The following is a 22,407-nucleotide window of genomic DNA, read 5'->3' on the forward strand; positions in this document are numbered from 1 at the left end:
AGAGGGGAAACATTGTCTTTATTGCCTTTATATGAGTTTAATACGTACACTGCTGTTTTCACGCTGAGCATCCATGACGGCGGGTGGTTTTCCCCTAGAATGGCTCTGAAAATTGCCTGGGGAAAAGAAAAACTATAGAAAAGGCAAAAACACTTGTGTAAGGGACAGAGTTGTGAGCAGATTCTGAAGAGGCTGGAGTCCCTGCCTCTGATGCAGAAGGGAAATGCATGCTGCGAGCATCACCAGCCTGACCTGGCCAATGCACTGCAGCAAGCCTGCGCCTGTGTGATGGGATTCACTGCAGCCTGAGCTCCAGAGACGGGGCTTACCCACTGCTTCCATGCAGTGTCGCAGAGCCAAGGACAGCAGTCCTGTCCTCACAGGCACTATTTGAACTCCATCGATCAACTCTAAGCACATACACGAAGTGAGCAGAGGTTCAGAAGTGCTTGGCACCTATCGAACTGAAAATGTCTTCTGGGCAGAGAGTTGCTTTGGAAAACCTGGCCACTCTCTGAGAAACCTGAATGGGAGCCGTTGTGAGCTGACCTTTTCTTGTTTTGCTTTGAAATCTGGCTTTAAGCCTTTTGAGGACTAGGGGATGCTTCCTCTGAACACACACAGGCACGCAATTGGGGCTTGTGGCTTTGCATGCTGCAGACCACTGCTTGCAGCCCTCCCGGAGGAGAGAAACATCTCCCTTTGCACTGCTGCTAATGTAGTTCAGATTCTTTCCAGGAAAAGCATTTAGTTTGCTTCCTGAAGGAAGAGGGTAGATACACCACTCCTAATTTTCACGCTTCTCTGGTGCTTTTCATGCAGCTATTCTAATGTGGTTTACATGCATTAATCTCACTGCCTTTCTCTGACCAGGAGGGAGAAGGGGGCTATTAGCCGCAGTTGGCAGAGGGAGAGCGAGGGAGTGACTCACCCAAGGTCACACAGTGAATTAAAGGCAAGGCCACAGCCCTCCCCTGAGTGTTGCCCCGAGCTGTAACCCCGATGGTCAAGCCACAGCTCTCAAAACTGCGTTAGCGAGGCAGCAAGGCTTAAATATGTCATTGCGTATATACAGTAGATCAGGGATTTGTGATGATTATTGGTCTCTGCAGATTAGTTTACACTTTGTTTTTCTCAGTTTGGCCGTGTTTAACGAGATCTGATCAATGGCAAGTCAGTGTGCTGGTTGTTCTGAGAGACAGCTTTGCCATGGAGAAAAGGGTGCTAATGATACACCACTACATCTGAGGACCCATCTGGCCCTAAACCAGCTTTTCTCGTCCCCAATACTTGGCCACCACAACAGTGAACCTACTCTAGTCTTACATTGTAGAGATTTTGCTGCTTGGCCTGGCCAGGCCGTGAGATGCAAAGCTTTGGTACCATGTACATGCTTCTTTGCAGATTTCCAGAACCCAAGTTTTCCATAACTAAATTAAACACTATTATCTTGCTGATACGGCTTCTGAAATAACTTCAGAATTGTTCATGACAGTTACGTATTTGCAGAATCCGTGCTGTGATTGTTCCTCCATAGCGATTAAGCAGGCGGCTTCCCAAATCTCATTGCCTAACATCTGTATTTTTCTGTCCTATCAGGCAGAGAGTTTGAAGGCGAGGAAGAGTATCTGGAGATCCTAGGGATCACGCGAGAGCAATCGGGCAAGTACGAATGCAAAGCTGCCAATGAGGTTGCTTCAGCAGACGTCAAGCAAGTCCGGGTCACTGTGAACTGTGAGTACATCACAACAGGAACGGGTCTGCAGGGACAGCTTTGCCCACAGGCAGGGGTGACTTTACGATAAATATGGGTTTATCAGGGTTTATATTATATGATCTGAACTGGGAGAGAGGGATGCTGAAGAAACTATCTGCAGTCAGACACATCATAGGGGATAGTTTGCGCTTTAAACCTGGTAATATATCTGAAAAGAAAGAAAAGGGGAGAAAGAGAGACAAAAAGAGAGGAGCTGTGAGTTGCCCCTGCCTTTTCCCTCAGAAACACTGGCGATGCCTTGTTTTCACTCACTGATATTTAGGAGAAGAGTAGCGTGAAAAGAAGCTTCAGCAAGGCAGCAAAGAGAGATAAGGGAGGGTTCAGCCAGCTCAGAGTGAACACACGCCTGCCTGCACCCAGCAATCTCAGCAATGCATACATGGGGATCACAGCCCAAGGGTATCACAGCCTGGGGGTCTGGGGTCATGTGTGGAAGGGGCATGTGTTAATGAGAGGGTACAAAACCTTGACTTCTGTGCTGATTTTAGGTCATTAGCATAAAGCCCTCTCAGAGACCCTCCGTGCACCAATGCAGAAAGGCGCTTGACCAAAGGATATGGCAGTCTACCACAGACAGGCACAGTTAGCTATGAGGCTTATATCCATAGCTGTATGAGTAGGACACTGATCCCATCGCCCATACGGGCTTAATTTCACTCTGCTGGCGTGCTCCTCTCACATGGACACAAGATATTTCAGATGGCCATTACTTTTATAATCCTACATGTGTCTGTGTCCACCTCTGTATTTATATTGCTCATATTTAGCACTGGAGTGATTTAAAGTGAATATCCCCATCTCCCTGCTCTGTTTCCGTGCTTGGAGGCTAATACCGCTGCAGCAGGGATGGATGAATGGAAGAATCCTCTCTTGACCTTCTCCAGTTTAAACACCAGAGTCTTAACTTAAACTGAAACTGGAGATGCTTAGACATGTTTCAGGGTGCATATGCATGGCCTTGATTCATGAATAGCACTCCTGAGAGTGGGTTAGGGCACACACCTGATGGCAGCAAGTGTTTCAGCCCAACCCAGTCTAATTTGCTAGCATGTTAAAAGGTGAATATAACACCTTTTAATGCCAATCTTGCTCTTTGTCTCGTTCTTTCCCTTTGGGCCATCACATCACATCAACTTGTCTGTCTCACTCAGAAGTCAAGGTTATAGGCTCCCTGCAGCATCTTCAGAATGCACAGAGTTTGTTGTAACTCCCTTAGATAGTGGGTGGCAGTGATTTAATACCGGCTGCTTCATGGGCCAGATTTGGCATTGATGTGAAACTGTAGTAACAGATTTTCTGCACTAAAACTGCTGAGGATTTTTTCCTGTCAAAACCGGCTGAGTCTGTGAACCCAAGACATTCCATGAGAACCAATTAATATTTTCAAATATTTCTGTGAAACATAAGTTTCAATGATGCTTTTAACGTGACTGAAACAGATGGTTTGCATCAAGTCAGAATGCTTGATTTTGACTTAGTTTCAACTCATAATAACTATGTTACAGTAAGATCTTAAATGTTTTTACTGTTGGAATATATGAAAATATAATGTGATATAGTATTGTAATATCGTGTGGCCTGCTTTGTAATGTAAGCAACTTAGAGATTCCTTCAGGACAAAGCTTTTATTTCAAAACAAAGGGAAAAAATCTAAGAGGTCAGGAGGGCCACACATAGGAAAACAGAATCAGTCCGCTCTGGGGAATGAAAGCAAGACATTTGCATACATCTTTCCTTATCTTGGTTCCTCAAACTACACCACAAGCAGCAGAAAGTGGGAAAACTGCAGTAAGTTCGAAAAATGGGACCTACCCAACCTCGGGAGCTGCCTGGCCATCTCTTATCACCCGCCTACTGTGGAGCACAGAGCTAGTCAGCCAGGACTGCAAGAGAGAGCATCCTCTCCTTGCTTTGGTCTCATACTACCACCTTCAGGCTTCCCGAGTAATGGCCCTTGCACATCACAAACAGGGAAACTGAGGCCTGGAGAGGGAAAAGAGCTGAAGGAAACCCACTCCTGGCTTCCCCAGCAGCACACAGCTAAACACAAAGTGGCTGCTTCCCAAGAAGAGTTCAGTGCCTGCACTTCTGTTGGGAGAGAGCTGCAGCAGTGCCCTAACAGGAGCGGTGGTGGCTGAGGTACATCCTGGCTATCCCTGTGGTCTCTGTCCTTTAAACATCCGAGGAGGGGGTCTATGGTTGGGCAAGAGCAAGAGGCCTGCCGAGGTCATTTTCTAGGCCCCTAGAAAGGCGCCTGTTCCTGTAGTGACTCACCTCTGTGCTGGCTCCAGTGAAATGGAAAAGGTTTGTCTCGCTGCAGCTCGAACCAAAAAATCGAAGAAGGATGCTTAAAAAATCACCTTCACTATCCTTTTATCACCCCTCCTCCTTCCCAAATTAAAATATTTACGTGAACCCACAGCCTGTGAATGTAGGATCCTATTTATGTACACTTATTAATATTTATGATGTTAGAGGGCGCACTGCAATATCCCTAAAGCCCTGCATAAAATCCCGATTAAGGTCAGGAAAGGGATCACACTGAGATGGTTAACGTGCTCACAAACAAGCTTCTTCCCATATATTTTCCAGACAGAACTATTTTTTTCTTTGACTGAGACAATCCATTTTGATTCCTTTTTTGGCCTTTCGGTGCTGGGATGGATACAGGGAGCAGAGCTGTGCTCTGTAAATGCAGAGTGTGCTTTATGGTAACTGGGTCTCAGCTGTAGCTGTCTGAGTTGCAGCCCCGTAATCTCAGGGTATGCAAGTATTTGTGATGAGAAACAAGGCACTTATTCCCTGATCCCTCTCAGCAAACAGGTGTTAAAGAATCTGCCTTCTAACACGTAAAGCTTGGCACTTAACTTTTTGAATGTGGGGCTGGAGTTGAAGGTGCTGGTGCTTACTCTTCTGCCACCCAGCCAGCCTTGAGACTTAGCTCCAGTGGGGCACACTGATATTTGCCCATGGAGCAGCTACCAGGCTTCAAAGTAAGAAGAGGTGGGAGCACTGTGCTGGGCTGAGGGCAAGCTTTACCCAGAGCAACCACAAGCAAGCCCTCTTGGAGCCTTTGAGGAAGCATGATATCCAGGAAGGTCTGGGCAGGTTTTATAACCTTAGACACCTCCGAAGAGTGTCTCAACAAGTGGTCTGGCTCTCAAAGGCACACCCACAGATCCTGCTAAAGCTCTTCCCTTTCAATCCATGAATGTATTTATCTTGTACCTGTTGTCTCAGCCCTTTCCTTTCTTATTATAGTTTTTACAGTAGACAACAGAGGTGGTATGGAAAATATTTTTCAAGCCAGTGTTAGCTTCCTACTTTATTGCTTTTACTTTTGCTGTCTTCCTTTACCCTTGATGAAGTCTTCTTTCTGATGAGCACATGTGAACCAGAGATCCATAGGTGAATATTCATAAATTGCAGAAGTCCATCATTAACCTTAACTGTGCCTGTGTATGCCTGTGCATTTATGACAGCACTTTATTCGGCATTGCTGAAGAGAAGCACGCATAAGGAGTGATGCTAACGTGGTGTATTAGAGACAGTTCAAAGAGCAGGTATTCTCCAGAGGAGCAGAGGGAGCATCTGCCACTGCAAGCGGGAGCTGTGGGCCTCCACTGGCCCGGATGGTTTGCATGAGAAGCCGGCCCTGGCATAGTATCAGTGTTTTATTCCACATGGAAGTGTGTGATGTGACCATGTATTTCCTTCCTGCAGACCCTCCCACCATCACAGAGTCCAAGAGCAATGAAGCGGCCACAGGACGACAAGCCTTACTCCGGTGTGAGGCGTCAGCAGTGCCCACACCTGATTTCGAGTGGTACAGAGATGATACCAGGTAAGACCTTTAGCTCACCTCTCCCCTCCTCTCCTTTTCAGATCCTTAGGGAACCACCTATGGTCCTCACCAGCTCTTCTCCTCAAACAAATTACTCTTCACAAACCATGAAAGTCATGATGGTCCCATCAGACTCAGCAGAGCCAAGAGGAGGAAATCCCTCTCTGTGCTAGGGATGCTGAAGGAAACGCAGAGTATGGAGCTCATGTCTTTAAGTTATTTATGGGCCAATACACAATTAAGATATCAATAGTGCTTTCTTCCTGATGATGTTCATGCATTAAATAGACCATAATACAGACAGAAACTAGGCAGTGTTAGTCTCCAAGTAGGTAATGCCCTCTAGGTGCCCTTCATGTAAGGAAAGGAGCTGCAGAGGTGTAAGATTCCTCCATCTATGTGACCTGAGCTACTCAGGTTTGTGTATGAGAGAAAATGAATAGAGAAATGGGATCTGTCCCTTGTACCTGAGAAGGTTGTGTTATTATTCTAGTTTTTGACATGACCAATATGCACAGGCTCGGGGGTGACTCAGCTTTGGTATATGCACGTATTGGAACACGTAAATTGATGTGTTTCACTAAAAACTTCTTGGCCAAGTGTGACAGGCCCTCAGATGGCCATGGTGTGCTCATTTCCAAGCGTTAGTTGGTGCTGAGGAAAGGCTTCCTCTTGTTCCTTGCCTTTTCTTGCTTCTCTGGTAGCATTTCACCCTATTGCACTCCTCCTTCTTTTCATTCCCTTCTCCTGTTTTCCATCAGTGCCTTCTTTTGTCTCCTCCTTCTCACATCTCCTTCCTGCCTCCCTCCATGCACACCTGCCAGCTAAGCTGAACGACTTTGGTTTACTGCCTGCTGGGCAGCAATTTCCTTCCCAACACACCACTGCCATTGCACTACACACCTCTTCTCCTGCCTTCCCAGGATAAACAGCGCCAACGGTCTGGAGATAAAGAGCACGGGGACCCAGTCTCTGCTGATGGTGGCCAACGTCACTGAGGAACACTATGGGAACTACACCTGCGTGGCTGCCAACAAGCTGGGAGTCACAAATGCCAGCCTATACCTTTACAGTAAGTATGGGAAAGGGTGAGGGGAGGTTCTGATCGCCTTCACAAAGACCAGGCTGTGTAGGAAGCACACAGTGACCAAAACTCAGGAAAGCATCTGCTTGCCATCCCCACTCTCCTCCAAACCTCCAGCACTGAACTGGCTTTCAGTGCTCTGCTTCAGATACCTACATGTTCATACTTGCCATGAAGCACAAACACAGCCAAATTAAAAGGTTTACAGTCAAGCCCTTTGATTGACTTTCTTTGCTGAAGTCAGATTTCATTAAAATAATAAAAACATGTTTGTTTTAAAGCTGGAAACAAAAACCTCTTCAGAATGACAGCCCCTTTAATAAGGAGACAGAGGTCAGGGCTTGGAGGGTCTGTGAGAGCTGAGAAATGACAAGTAATTCAGAGAGATGGAGAGAACTAGCCACTGAGCCTGAGGAGAACAAGAGAGTCAAGAAAAAGAGAAATGAGTTTGAAAGTGGAAGGGAAAGAAGTGGGAAAAGACAGAATGATTTAACGGGGCATACCGCAGGGAACATGGGGGGAAAGGTAATCAGCAGATGAAATATGGAATAAAATCTCATTCTGTTACCTTTCAATTACTGAGTTGGTCATAGTAAGTGTAAACAGCCAGAAGCTGGGACTAGACCAAAGTGTAGAGCAGGGTTATCTGCTGGTTCTGAACTGTGCAGCTGATTCAAACCTGACCCTAAAGGAGCCCCTCACCTACCACCCAGGCACAGGTACACACTGTGGTGTATTCAAAACACAGTTCCCAATTCCAGGTCCAAAACTTGGGCTCAACATGGATCGCACATTGTTATTGCCACAAGAAATAGGCTGCAGCGGAATGACCCCCTCACACGAACGGACATAGAGACAGAAAAGTGACTTAGGGCTGTGTTCCTCTGACAGTCCCAAATTGAATTAAAACACTCAGGCCATGACTTGCATGTCCTTTGAAACAGAAAAACAGATAAGCTGTGTAAAGCAGTCTTAGCATGTGACGCAGTTTAGTCCAGTTTCTGCTCTGTGTGGTCAGAATAATCATCAGAAAAACAATGGTTTGGTTTGGTTATGTTTTAACAGATGTAGTGCAAAAGGATAAATCCATTGGCATTCTTTGTTTACCACCTCTGGATTCATTTCATGGCAGTTTGAAGTTTTGCCAAATCTGGGTGTATTCGGTGGGACTTCTTTTCTAAAGAACAAATATTACCATAAAAGAACATATATTTGATTTCCCGTAGCGTTGCAGCACACAAAGCAAATTTAGACTTTGAAAGTCTTTTCACCCTGGTCTTGTGACTGTCGTGAGATTCAAATAAAATCCTCGGGCAGCAATCTGGAACACAATTTTCAAATACTCCAGATTTGTTCTTGCTGATATTAATATAACGCTAAGTTTAGCATCCATTATTTGTGGCTGAAATCTAAATTTGGCCCTCTCTTTCGGTTCCTGTTACACAGATGAGCTGAAATGCATCACTGAAACAAAATATGAGACGAGATTCAATAATGTATGTGTGCACACATGACTTTAGCTGGGGGGCTGGTTTTGCTGGAGAAGCATTTTGCATGACTTCAGAACTTCACCTCAAAGGATCTCAAAGGATTTGCTAGCGACGAATATTTTAACATCACAAGTTATTTAGAAAGGGGTGTTATTAGCACCATTTTGCAGTAGGAAACTAAGGTACAGAGTGAAGAAGTGATTTACCCATGGTTGTAAAATGAGCCGCAGAACCTGTAAGATACCCAGGGAGATCTTACCAAGTTGCTGTTGACTATTCCAGGAGGAAATGTGGCAACTATAAAAGATAACTTGCAACAGAGAGCGTCCTATTTAGTCCTCTTTTGATGTGTATGAAGAAAACTTTCCTTCTTTCAAGGTGTTGGATTTTGGTTATCGTTTTCACCTAAGAAATTCAAGTCCTGTTTATGTTGGAAAACATAAGAGCCAGAAGAATGGAGGTGCAGAGAAATCTGATGGTTTTCAGTGCACTGTTTCTAATTTTTATTTTTGTTGCTTAGTTAATCCCTGTTTCTTCAGTGTGCAATTGCTTCCTATTGTTTCAGAAATCTCTGTTCTCCTTCTAGTTAGTGCGGAAAAGACAAAGAGAGAGAAATAAACGTAAATTCAGGCAGACCGGAGCTGGTATTTCTAAGGTTAAGAAATCAGGGGGGAAATGAGTGAAGGGAATCCAGCCTCATAAAGAAAGCAGCATAAGCCCTGATGGAAAAGATGCTGTAGTGCTCACGCAGTATCTAAAATAACAGGTAATACACATCCCCAGCTACACAGCCAGGGAGAAAAATAAAGCAGTGCCAAGTGTTTGCAAGGTACAGCAGGCACTGAAATACCTGGGCGTGTTTTTCATCCTTAGAACCAGAGATTTTGTTTCTTTTTCAAATAGAGAGCAAGCTCACCATAGGGCAACATCCCACTAAGAAGGCAGATACAGTGATGGTTCCTCAGTGTCCTATTGAGGCACAGAAAAGAATGTCACCCAGGAGTAAAGGAACAGCCAGAGAGTTAATAGGGAGGCACTGGCAGCTTTGCCTGAGGTGGAGGACAGAAGGGGAGGTAGCAGAATGATGTAAAAGAACAGTTTAGCAATAGAGGAAAATGGGCAACTACTGTTCCAGGAAATCTCAGCCAGCACTGAAAAACTCTGGGAGAGACTGAGTGCTTTGGATGTCAATGCCATAGATAGGAAATGCATTAAAATACAACAGCAGCTCCCTTGAGCTGTATGAATAGATAGCTAGTGATCTTCTTTAAAGGATGTAGCAGCAGGATTGCCTGCTGTAGGTTGAGAGATTTATACCCCTCACTCCTGGAGTTTACAACAACATAAAAATGGCCATACCAAACGTCTGTCTTACCCAGGAACCCATCTCCAACAGCAATATGGAATATGTTTGCAGAGAGGGTGCTAAGGTACACTATGGTGATACAAGTGATCTAGTAGCTTGCTGCCATCCCTTCCTCCTCACTCTTTTTGTGCACCCTCCTCTCTGCCAGGTGCTTTTGTTGCTTCCCTTGTTCTGGTAGTCAATGGACATCACACTGAGCCAGTTCAACCTGCTAAAACACTGCCCAAAATGCCACCAAGCAGTTTCCTGTGCTGTAATGAGCTGAATTAGTTCATGGCCAGGCTCAACAAGCGCCAGAACCCATGCAAGAGGGGAAGCCGTGTCACACGTCTGTGGGTATGAGGAGTTGGAAGGCAAGCCCATGTTTTGCAGCATTAGTGAATAGGTTGATTCAGCTTTGCAAGAGCACAACATATGGTGAGCCCTAGGAAAGGGGCAGTAAAACAGATCTCTGTGAAAATTATCTGACAGAAAGGCCAAGCCAGGGCTGCCATTGCAGAGCAACAAAGGTGAAAAGTAGTGCCACAATTGAAGGGAAAGGGTTTTGTTCCTAAGTGTGTTTAGGAGGGAGGGAACGTGCTTCTTTTCGTTGCGCACAGCTGACAGAGTGCTATGAAAAGCATTATGACTATAAGTCACAATTTGTATCTTAACCCATGCTACAAAGAAGTGTAAATATGTGTATCTATGTACCAGATACACATCTGCTGTACAAGCATATAAATACATAGGTTTATGGGTGAGTAAGTATGTATACGTGCATACACACCCGTGTGATGTACAAGCACACACACAGAGGTCCATAGGAGGCATAGAAGCATCATAGAAGCACCTGGTGCATACTAGCAAGGCAGAGAAAAGACATGAAAGCTTTTCCAAATGAGTTGACTCCTGCCTCCCGCAGAGCTAGCCTATCCCAGAGGATAAAACAGAAGACAACAGGGCAGTGCCACACATCCTCATGCAGTTCTGCTGGCTGAGTTGTCTCAATTATAGGAGAGTGCCACCTCATCAGGTCCCCTGCCGCATCCTCTGCAGCTTGCATCCTCTGCACCCTTCAGGGAGTAAGGAAACACAGAGGTGAAGCAGCAGTTGGCAAGGCCCATGCCAATTAGAAGCAACAGCAGATGGGATGCCACCCTTTCCTCCTTGAGAGGCTTCAGGTAGAGTTATCATTACAGTCCCGCAGCTCTGATTGCAGCAAGAGGCATGTTCCCAAGAAGAGTTGGCACTTGCCTCTAACTTGTCATCGTCTTTTAGTGCCCTGGCACACGCAGCACACACTTACATCCCTTCTCCTAACTCTCTGCCCATGCTTCATGGCACCTGAGCATTTGCTTATGGTGGTTGCTGCTGAGGTTTGGAGCATCACTGTGTCCAAAACCTCTCTTAGTGGCTCTTAGTGCAACCCCCATGTTTTCCCAGTGCTGTCAGTAATGGGGAGACCCAGGAGAAGGGAGCAAGTGGTTGGGGTGACAGCCAGACAGGGCAAGGCTGAGACACAGCTAATGAGCCAAGGTGGAGCAATAAAGGCAAGGCGCAGCAGGTGAAAGGAACAGAAGCAGAGTCCTTGAATAGAAAGCAGCATGATAATGAGGCCATAGTGCTTTGCTTTAACTGCTTATGCTGTGCAGTCTGCAGCCTGCTGCGCGGGAAGAAGGTAAAGGGGAGTTGAGTTATTTAAACAAACTAAATAACAAGGAAGTCATGTCAGCACAACAGCCTGCTTTCACAGAACAATAGTCCCCTGTTGCTACATAAACACAGAGATCCAGGCTAGCTGTGTATTTCCTAGGCAAGAGACAATCTCCTCTAGTGCCTGCTGTGGATTCAAACAGCTCCATTACCACCATGAGGCCAGAGGGCAAGAGATGTGCCAGTGTCACAGGGGTGGGCCTGACCTCCTATATCCCCATGGGCTCCAGCGAGTCAGAAATGAGATCTTTGCACCAAGGATGCTGCATAAAGAGCATTGGCCTCTAAATAGCTGGGCCTGGATCCAACTGCCATTGTATCCTGCCAAGCCCTATGTCCATCAGCAGTCATCTTAACACAGTCCTTACAGGTAAGCCAGCAGACAACTCCATGCCCCAGGCCTATCAGCTGCTGCATAGTGGTATATGTCTACAGCTAAACGTCTACCTACTGATGAGTCTATGACTAGGAACTTGTCTCAGTCAGTACGAGGCATCCAGCAAGCTCTGAGAGTAATGAAAGGAGACCCAGTGATCAGAGTCAGTCTTGGTTCTGCACCAGGCTCTGCCAACAGTTCAGCATTGACCCTGGGCAAATTGCTTCCTTGCTCTGTGCACCAACTGCACAACCTGTAAAACCGAATTAACACTACCGTTAGCCTCAGACTGAGGTCTCTGACACCAGTTTCCATCAGTGTCTGTGCAATTCCTCTGAGATCCTTGTTTGGAAGAAGCAAAGCCTGAAGCCAGCAGCGATGTATAACAAAGTCCTGCTGTGATGTGTAACAAGGACACACTGCAAAAACCCTATAAACAAAACAACAGGCTGCGTGCAACTCGAGGTTGATGAGTTTGCAAAACCTGTGCTCCTCTCACAAGAAAACAGCTCAAAAGAAGCAGGGTGCCCTTGAGGATTCACCAGGGTGATTGTCCCCATGACCAGATCCTTAGGGGCAAGAAATCCATTGTGGAGAACGTTCTAGAGAGGCAGCACCTACCCATGGAGGACTTCCACAAGTCACCTCTGTGCCAAGACTAGCTTCCAGCCAGAGGTGTAGCTAAGAGGAGCTGTAGTGTGATGACATGAGTGGTCTTGAAAGTCAGAGGGGAGATATGGCCCATCAGCTCCAATTACCTTCACTGCAGGTGCTTAATCCCTCTTGCTGTGTGGATATTGTTTGTTTAGTTTTTCAAATGACTTCTCTTTGACTCTCAGTCCCAGGGGATGTAGATGTGTATTAGGTGCATTGCTAGCAAAATGCTTTGTATATAAAACCTAGTTCATCTAATTTGGGGATGGACAACTCCATCAGGTTTGTATCTGCTGCTTGCTTGGTGCGAAAAGTGGCTTGTCCTTTTCTCCTGCATGTTGCTTATTGGTTTTTTTTCCCCCCTTAGAGCGAGTTTTACCCACACTCCCCAATCCTTTTCCAGGTCAGTATATGTTTTATGTTGAAGTAGCTTGTTAGCCGGGTCATTCTCCATCATCCTGACAAATGCTCAGAGCTAAGAATGGGCAAAACAGGTCAGAAATGCAGGGAAATAAGAGCTTTCCCTTCTTGTCTACATGTCATTTGGTCTCTTCTGCTCACTTTCCTCATCCTTCCCCCTTTCCTCTTCAAAAACCAATCAACTAAAGAGCAACAACCTTTAGTCAAGCTTTGAGCCATGACATTGTGTCCTCACCAGGTCTGGACAGTCTTCAGTGAGGCTCAGTTTGTCCACAGACCTACTCCAAGTATATATTCCTGTTCTAAGCTGTCTTCGCTCACGTGTTTGGATCAACAGCATAAGCAGACCTAAATTTTTGCAGGGACAGTGGAAGAGACAAATGAGAAGGTAAAAATTAAATCACTGCCAGGAGGTTTTCTCACTTCAGATGTGCAACCTGCTCACAGTGAAGCACGTTGTTTCCCTGTTCCCCTGTCACACCCCCCCCAAGCCTGCCAGTCACATCGTGCTGTATTTGAGGCAGAAAACATGGAAAGAGATACAAGGGTGAGGTGTTGGTGTCCGCTTTATTTCAAGGCAAGAAGGCAAAACGGGGTCTGAGTATTTTTCCCATCTCCGTGCTGCCCAAGCATGCCTCTGGTCCATGCAGCATGACTTGAGATGCCTGGACGCAACATTGAGGTTCTGCAAAAGCACAGAGAGTGGGCACTTCCAGAAAGCAGGCTCCAGTGTCTGAAAGCAATGTTTGACACTAAACCAACAACAGGGCAGTCAGTCCCTGTATTCACTTAAAAAACCTTGGCCTAGAGCCCTGTAGTATCTTTGCTTTACTGCTACATGATGAAGATGCACTCAACTCATGGGATGTTCAGAGGCCTAAACAGTTAATGGCTGTGCAGAGCTTTGAAGTAGAGTGTTATTAGAACCCACTTTGTTTTGCAAGAGAGCACCTGCCCGAGTAAAACACCTGCAGGTACTCCCATGAAAAGAACAATAAATGCTGGGTGTTGCACCAGTTCCATTTAACTACTCCGCCTTTTGCAAATCAAGCTCTGCTCTTGGCAACTTATTCAGGCTCATGCTGTAGTCACAATTGCCTATTTAAAAGGCAAATCCACAAATACAATTAAAGGAAAGTACCTACAAAAAAAAAGGAGGGGGGAGAGAAGGGAGAAATCAAGCTACCATTAAAATTAAATCCCAGAGAGTGATTTGTAAATAACATTCATGGAGCTGAGAAAGGGAGTAAAGTAGGCCATTGGGACCATAGTGTGGAAAAATAAATCCAATTAAACACCATTATCATGCGTTTTGTAAATGAAACTTGTGCTTGGATACCAAATTAAAGTTGCTGAGGCTGTTTGGGATGTAAGGGTTTGAGGAGTTTTTCAATTTGGGGTGTTCCGTTTTAAGCAGAATTTTCAATGGCAAATACGCTTGTCTGATGGAAAACCCAGGACTCCCCTTTTTTTATGATTATTTTTATTATACATCCTTAAATTCCCCAGGCAGGCAGTGTTCACTTTTTTCATAGCCAGCCCTCTTTACATCTGCGTTAGAATTAGTAGCCCATTAAGCTAAATGATAAAGCAAAGACTGCAAGTGAGCAAGGGCAGGATTTCCGTGCCAAATACCCCTCCTAATCAAACTGCCAGACACTGGTGCTTACCTCAACATTTGCTTTTACTTTGCTGTCCACCTTCAAAGAAACTTCAGGCACAAAGTTTTCCTGTTAGACCTTGTTCTCCCTATGAGATGCAGTCCTCAGCTCTCAAATAAGCCTCCCCTCAGTGACCAGAATCACACCCTCCACCCTCTTTCTCTCTCAATTTCCATTTCTCTTAAGCCTTGGTTAACACCTCCCTGCCCTGTGGGGTTTTGAGCATTGATTTAAAACGAAGGTGTTCTAGGATGAAGAGCACTGTAATCAAGCTAAGCATTGCTATCATTAGCTAGCTGCTGTGGAAACACCTTGCTTTCAGGCAGGCTGGAGACTCAGAAGCAGCCCATTCAACTAAACACATGGGGCTTGAATTTGATGAGGCAATTTCCTAAAAGGCTGGTGGAGCCCAGCTGATTCAGCTCTCAACTGAATTGTCCTTGGTACATTTTCCAGCCCCCTTGATTTTGCAGCCGGGCACTCAAAATGCCCTGAAATGTCTTCTGGGATGATGCCACATCATCACATCTCCCTGTCTGCATTGTAACATCATGTTATAATGGAATGACACAAGACCTAGCCCTCACAAAGGGGGCCTTACTGCATCATCAGGTGGCTTTTCAGAAGGGTTTTTTTCTTCTGGAAAAGGAAAATTTGCTCATTCCACACCATACTTGTCAATGACAGGGCCAGTGGGATCACTGCTGAACCTCAGAGAGGTCTGTCACAATTATGGCACTAGCTCCATCTCTGTCCTTCGTTGTCGCTTGAACTCAGCCCTTTGAACATAGACTCCCTTCTCCATGATTAGCACCTAGTGTCCGCACCAGAATGGCTTAGCCAGACCCATGGGCTTCAAAACCCATAAGTCTTCCTCGCAGGAGTTTCGTGATGAGGGCTTTCTTAGTGTGCTTAGCTTGAATGCCCTGAGAGCTCTGCAAAGGGGGATGATGTGTTTCCCAGCACATCCAGACCTGCCGCAGGGCATGAAGCCAGCCTTTGGGATCACCAACAGGGTGGCAAAAGATTTATAGCAATAGCATGAGAGTAATTAGCAAAGGGGGAGGGAAAAGGAGAATGAGCAGGCCTGTCTTGCTGCCAAAACGTGCACTGATTGGAGAATGACCCTGTATGGCTGTAGATTGTAGCTAGTCTCCATTTAGCTGTAGCCTACGTAGCCTGTCCTGTCACTAATGCCTTCACCGGGTGGGTGGGAGCTGGCAGAAGGGAGAAAAGAGATGTTCATTTGGGTCTGATGACCAGAGTGGGAAACAGAGAGCATCTTTCTTTCTAATACCTTCTCAGTCCTCTTCCCTTCCTATGGAAGTCTGAGCTGTTGGAGAAGAGAGCTCATCTGTTGCAGTGGTCACCTTCCACCCATCTCTGCTCCCCTTTCTCTAGTGCATGGCCCTGCCAGTTCTGCTGAGCAGGCAGCCCCCATGTCTCTTTGGCAAAAAGATGAACACTTTGAAGCTAAGGAGAGAAGCATGGGGGGGATACATCAGAGAGAACAGGCTATAAAGGATTAACGTTTTATGGTTTGAGGCTTGCTGACTGGGCAGGGGTGTGGGAATAGTCCATAGAAACCAGCCCTTGCAGTAGAGTGTGGCCAGTTAAAGAACCAATAGGTTCTTTAGTTAATGGCCAGCTAAAGAACCTGTCCATCTCTGGACTCCACTGAGGCCAGAGGGAGCTTTCTCAAATGGGCTCCAAGAAGGGGTGAAAACCCAAGTCTTAGCAGCCTGTGAAACAAACTAGTTGGCAGAGCCAAGGAAACTGCAACATAAAGAGGCCAAAATAGCCAATGTTGTCCTATTGTGATCCTAACATAAAAACTACTAGCAAAGAAGAATAATGGCCATAGGGACCAAGTGCAGGAGGGCATGTTTGGAGCCATGCGCAAGTTTAGTATGTCCATAAATTCTCAGGCATTCAGGGGGCACAGTTAGCTATGTGTCTGACTTCTTGGAGCACACCTCTCTTCCTCAAAAGCTGGCTGAGCCCTGAGCAGCAGCATCTGATAACCCCCATGGCTGTGAATGGGACGCACAACTCACAGTTCTCCTTGCTTTCCACCTGTGATATCAAGCCAGGTTCTGCAAAGAGCTCATTCTCCATTTGGTGAGTGAAGGGGGTGGTGAAGAGCAGCGTGGATGCTCAGGCAGGCCAAGCTTCTCTTGCTGCTTGGGTCAGTGTCGGTCCCTGCCAGGTCTGCAGGCACTGAGAGCTCGGACTGCATTGGGTCGAAGACAGTGGGGGTTCAGGCCAAGGGAGCAGGAAAGACAAGACAGGGTGAAGGCAGGCAGCCAACGTCATATTGTTTCTTGCTATTTCATAGGTAACAGGCGAGGGGGGGTGGTGTATCTTATTTTGACCATGTGGTTCAAAGTGAATAAAATTGAGGCCAGAGGTGATGATAGTGTTTTCCAAAAGGGGTAGTAAGGATGCAGCTGGAAACAGCGTGAAAAGAGAAACGGCAAGAACTGTTTGTTACTGCAGCTACTAACGTTGCTCGGTGGGGTTTTCTGAATAGCAACAGATTCTGTTTGCTGAGATTGCTTTAAAAAAATTAAAATCCATTCTTCCCCCCCAAAAAAAAACCCAAATGTAAATAAAAGAAACCATCTTTCTTAAAAAAGGAGAGACACAGGGGGAAAGAGAGAGAATGGCTTTACTGCTTGATCTGCTTCTGTACTTTTTGTTCATTAATTTTAATTTAGATTGATTTATTCAAAAATGAGCCCTGGGTTGCATAGATTTGCATAACCCTCTCCAGTAACAATGCTGTGGAGATTTCAGCGGGTGAGGAAGAGCAGCAGCAGAGGGTCAGAACTGAGGCTGGGTGTCCCAGAAAGACATTCCTCTGAGCTGGGCCCTTGCACTGGGACAGGGAATGCATTCCAAGGTCTCTTCAGTCACTTTGTATGCGTGCAGAACAGAGGTGAGGGCACAGCAGTGAGGTGGGGGAGTGGAGGCTGGGTAAGACCAGTGGCAGAGGAAACACACGACTGCACTGCAGAGATTAGAAACAAACCCATGGAAGAGCAATCGCCGTGGAAAATCAGTTGTCCGGTAGCGATGCTGATAGTGTCAGCATTGGAGCATGGACAGATTACCCTGCAGAGCAGAGCTTGGGCAGGCTATAACCCTCCTGAGCCAGATATGCCCAGCCCAGGGGACACTCCTAGCCTGATACCATCTCTGTGTCAGATGAGTTTCTGAAGCCATCAACTAAACCTTCCTTTTTAGAGACGATGAAGGCAACTTCTACCCACTGCACAGCAGGTGTACCTAAATCCTTGGTCTCTTACTCTCATTCTTCTCCCTTTGTGTGTTCAGCTGCCAGGGCTGACTGGATCCGAAGTGTGGAGGGCAGCAAGGAGGAGGATGGAGAATAGCCACTGTTGTCTTGATCTAATCCTTACACACATACAAAAATTGCTCCAACCAACCCCTGAGATACAATAACCAAAGAGTTATTCCCACCTTCCTCCTCCTCCTTCCCCTTCCATTTCCAGTGTAAACTACTCAAGAATGTGCCTAACAACTTGGCCTCCCCTCTGGTTATTGTCCCAAGTGAACAGTCTCTCCATCCACTAACCCATGACGGTAAGTTGGTTTGGGAAACAGCAGGTTTATCTTCCCAGCTCAGGCACTGCACCGGGCCCACTTGTGAACCGGTTGCCATTCAGTGTCTGCTCTGCTGTTGATAAAGCACATTACACATGACTGGGCTTGCATGATTAATACAGCTGTCTAAGCGCTCTCTCCAAAAAACAAAAACAACCGGGAGAAGGGAGGTGCGGGACTGGGGAGGGAGAGGATGCACAGGAATAAAACCCAACCATTCCAAAGAAATCAGGCTTGCAGGAAAAGCAGAGTGCTCCTGGCACGCCTTCCCTCCTGTGGGCAAGCAGGCCTGTCAGCAGAGCTCCCCTGTAAAAGGGAAAGGCCTGGTGAGCAAAGGACAAACGCGCTTGGCCCTTCCCCACCATCGCCTGCATGTCCCTCTGCAATCTGGAGCATGGATACATGGACAGGAGCAAGGGGTCAGGCCATGGAGAAGGATGTGCCATAACCAGCATGGCTTCGGTGAGGTCCAGTCGGGCAGCCTGTATGGTAGGTGTTACATGCACACCGATCCACGAGTACACTCCTGAGCCACATCACCTTATGTACCCCCCAAACTCATCCAGCCCAGGTGCCTGTGTAAGCTTTATTATCTTTTCCCTTTTTAATTACTAATCTGAGAAATGGACTGTGGGAAGCCACTATGGCTTTCTGCTCTGGCTTTTGCCATGCCTGGACCGGGCATTAAAGCCATGCTTGCACTGTAAGGTGACTGGGAATTGCATATACCTACACACATCTGTACTGTGATACGAACACAAAGTAGTGTTTACCTAGACCACATGCTTTAGAGATACACATCAGTACGTGGGCCCAGCTTGAGCCTCATGACACCTCTAATTCACTGAACGCTGAGAGAAGCACACAGGCTTGTTTATAGCCATGATACATGTGTTGTTCAGAAGTTTAGCTCTTCCTCTGCTCCAGTCTTGTTTCCAGTCACCCCTTGGTGTGTCCCCTCCCTCTTCATTGCTGTCCACAGCCATTTACATCTTTCCCATGCCAAATACCCAGCAAAGCCTGTGGAAAACCATGGTAGGGATGAAGTCGGTAAACACACAGGCAGAAAGCTGATGGAAACATTAATTTTTCAAGAGGTTCCAGAGCTTCCAATTAGCAAACCTGCTTCCTGGGGCTGTGTGTGCTCTGAGTGAGGGGGGCTGTGTTGTTTGTTCCCTATTGAGACACCACACTATGTGCTGACATCACCTTTGATCTGCTGTGCTCTGCATGTGCTGGAGATGTGAGCAGGGGAGGGATTGCTCTACCCTAGGAAAGTGAAAAGCAGGAAAAGTTCAGATCTTCCCTGTGATGGCCCCTGGAAAAGTTTGTGCTATGTGTTTTCTTGGTGGTTTTACTTGTATATTGAGAGTCTTCAGTGAATGGTTTGAAGACAAAGCAGTTTCAAGTGACTGATTTTTTATCGGTAGTTGACCAAGTGTTTTAAAACACGTTTTGACATCTACAGGACAGATATGGTGATGAAAGATCTGTTTAACCTTGAAACATAGATGGTCTTCTAGCCACCACCAGCCTCACTAGCCAGGATAACAGTTCAGTTCTAGATTAGAAGTAGTGTCTGGGATAAGTGGTGTAAGCAGCCAGCTCTTGAACACCATGACCTTCTCAGAAAGACACTAAGGAATACGATTTGAGGGATATTCTTTAAACCATAGGGAAGGACGGGTGAGCTGTGTTACAGAATGAATCTTCACTGAGACATGAGGTATGATGGATGAGTACACTTAGTACACCTTGAATGAGCTCCAAAACATGGGGAAGAACTGTTCAGCGCTAAAAAAAAAGAGCATGAGCAAATGCTGAAATACATTAAACCATGTGCTAAGATTGATAGACACCAGAGACATTTCCTTAATCTTGTTGGAGAGTTGCTGGAGGGCATCCTCCCTAGTTTACACAGTGGTGCTTCCACCTCTGGAAAAGCCAACCTATTGCCACTGCAGTCACAGCTCAGCTTTAATTACAGGAGCAGGGCTGTAGTAAGAACGGGATACGAGCAGGTAATGAACAGAAGAGTTTCAACATTAAGAACAGCGAGTGAAAAATCATGACTTCTCCTCAAAGGGGAGGGGGGGAAGAACAGGAAAGTAGTAAGAGTAAAGCCCCAAATGAACCCAAGTAAGTAGAAGCTGGTAATCCCTAAAGCCTCAGAGTAGAGTGCAAAGCCCTGGAAGACAGAAATTAATAACTTTCAAAGTATGACCTTGAAAATGGAATTAACAGTATTCCTCCCTTTTAAGCCTTCATGATAATAAAGATTTCATCTTCTGAAGCCCTGGCAAGAGAGTCAACAGGCTAGAAAAAATACTTCCTGCGGAGGAGCTGGCAAGTGTAAAACCTAAGACCCCTCCAGGCCCCAGGGAGTGAGACAGCAGGGAGATGCCCGTATGGTGCACATCCCCTTCCCCTTGCAGTTTTTCCTTTAGAGGTCTGGGGGCTTTTTTTGTTATTCCTCCCTCACTTTTTGGCCTCTTTTTTGCTCAAGAAGCAGGACTCCAACCCTTACTGTATGTAAGTAGAGTCAGCCTGTCAACAGCGTGGAGTCCAGAGCCACCCAGGGTGGAAGGCACCTGGAAAACTATCAGGCCAGTTTGCTTGGTTTGCCATCACTCCTTCCTTCCCATCACTGTTAGAGTGAGTCCAGAGGAGGCCATGCAGAGCAGACTTCCAATATCTGAAAGGGGCCTACAAGGATGCTGGAGAGGGACTCTTCATCAGGAGCTGTAGCGATAGGACAAGGGGTAACTGGTTAAAACTGAAACAGGGGAAGTTCAGGTTAGATATAAGGAGGAAGTTCTTTATTGTGAGGGTGGTGAGGCACTGGAATGGGTTGCCCAAGGAAGCTGTGAATGCTTCATCCCTGGTGGTGTTCAAGTCCAGGTTGGATGGAGTCTTGGGTGACATGGTTTAGTGAGGTGTTGGAACTAGATGATCTTAAGGTCCTTTCCAACCCTAACTATTCTGTGATTCTACGATTGGGGGCTGGAGCACGTCTCCTATGAAGACAGGCTGAGAGAGCTGGGCTTTTTCAGCCTGGAGAAGTGAAGGCTCTGGGGAGACCTTGCAGCAGCCTTCCAGTATCTAAAGGGGAATATAATAAGTCTGGAGAGGGACTTAGAAGGGCAGGCAATGTTAAGACAAAGGGAATGGCTTTAAACTGAAAGAAGGGAGATTTAGATTGGGTATTAGGAGAAAAATCCTTTACTGTGGAGTGCTGAGGCGCTGGCACAGGCTGCCCAGAGAAGCTGTGGCTGCCCCATCCCTGGCAGTGTTCAAGGCCAGGCTGGACAGGGCTTGGACCAACCTGCTCTAGTGGAAGCTGCCCCTGCCCGTGGCAGGGGATTGGAACTGGATGAGCTTTAAGGTCCCTTCCAACACAAACCAGTCTGGGATTCTGTGATCACAACCAAGCTTCCCCAACCCGTCCCCTGCCTCCCGGGGGCCTCAGTCCCATCTGTGACCCCAGCCGGGGGCACACACGGTGCCTGTTCCCTCCCCATCCAGCGGGCCCGGTAGCGCCGGGAGGTTTCGCTTTCCTCGGCCTTCGGCTGCCACCTCGCGGGGAAGCGGCGGTGTGGCCGCGGGTTCGGGGCCCGGCAGGGCCGAGGGGGGCCGCACATCCCCATCGCTGCCCTGCCCCGCAGCACCGAGGAGTGCCAGCCAGGGAGCTTTACACAGGGCACCCGGGGGTGAGTGTGGCTCGCCCGCATGCTGCAGAGCTCGCAGCACCCCTTCACACTGTGCTCCTGCCCTCTGTTGTCTGTTGGCATTTGAGGTTCATCTGGCACCACATGGTGCTGAAACAGCTCCGTAAGAAGCCCTACTTCTCTTTGCAGGTCTGGCCCGGGCTGGGACTGACTCCTTGCCTTTGAATTCCTAGCAATTCCTAACTCCCTTTTCCCATAAGCACCCTCATTCCCATGTACCTGCTTTTCTCCCACCATCCCTGCTTCCCTATGCCTGATCAGGGTTTAATTTCCTCTCTTCAGCTCCCCTTCTCCCAGGACCTGTTCCCATTACCTGTCCTACCTGAATGCTTACGTAGAATCACAGAATGGTTTGGGTTGGAAGGGACCTTAAAAGTTCCCACACTGAGCAGTTCCCTTAGCCTGGCTCTGCTGTAGTCAGCAGAGGAGGCTGCACAGCAAAGACTGTTCAAGGCCAGGTTAGATGTGGCTTGGAGCAACCTGGTCTAGAGGGAAGCGTCCCTGCCTGTGGCCAGGGGTTGGAACTGAACGAGCTTTAAGGTCCCTTCTAACCCAAACCATTCTATAAGTCTACGTCCTCTGTAGTGAAACAAGTCCAGCAGTGCTGTGCCAGTTGTATGGAGGGGCCTAAAATCTGTGAGGGGCCAAAGTACTAACCCAGAGGTGGTCCCAGGGAAGTCAT

The 22,407-nt window shown here is 46.9% G+C and overlaps 1 protein-coding gene across 2 annotated transcripts in view; it reads left to right on the plus strand.

The window, feature by feature from the left end:
- LSAMP (limbic system associated membrane protein) overlaps positions 1-22,407 on the plus strand; it is a gene marked incomplete at its 5' end in the record, with an annotated part of 299,786 nt that overhangs the window by 271,910 nt on the left and 5,469 nt on the right. Inside the window, 4 exons of one of the 2 annotated variants that reach the window (XM_080613825.1) lie at positions 1,600-1,734; positions 5,501-5,621; positions 6,545-6,693; positions 12,654-12,689. In XM_080613825.1, the coding sequence (XP_080469951.1) occupies positions 1,600-1,734; positions 5,501-5,621; positions 6,545-6,693; positions 12,654-12,689 (441 nt within the window). The remainder of the gene's footprint in view (positions 1-1,599; positions 1,735-5,500; positions 5,622-6,544; positions 6,694-12,653; positions 12,690-22,407) is intronic. The other variant, XM_080613826.1, reaches the window with a different exon arrangement.

Source organism: Psittacula echo, assembly GCF_963264785.1.
Source record: "Psittacula echo genome assembly, chromosome: 3".
Classification (NCBI taxonomy): domain Eukaryota; kingdom Metazoa; phylum Chordata; class Aves; order Psittaciformes; family Psittacidae; genus Psittacula; species Psittacula echo.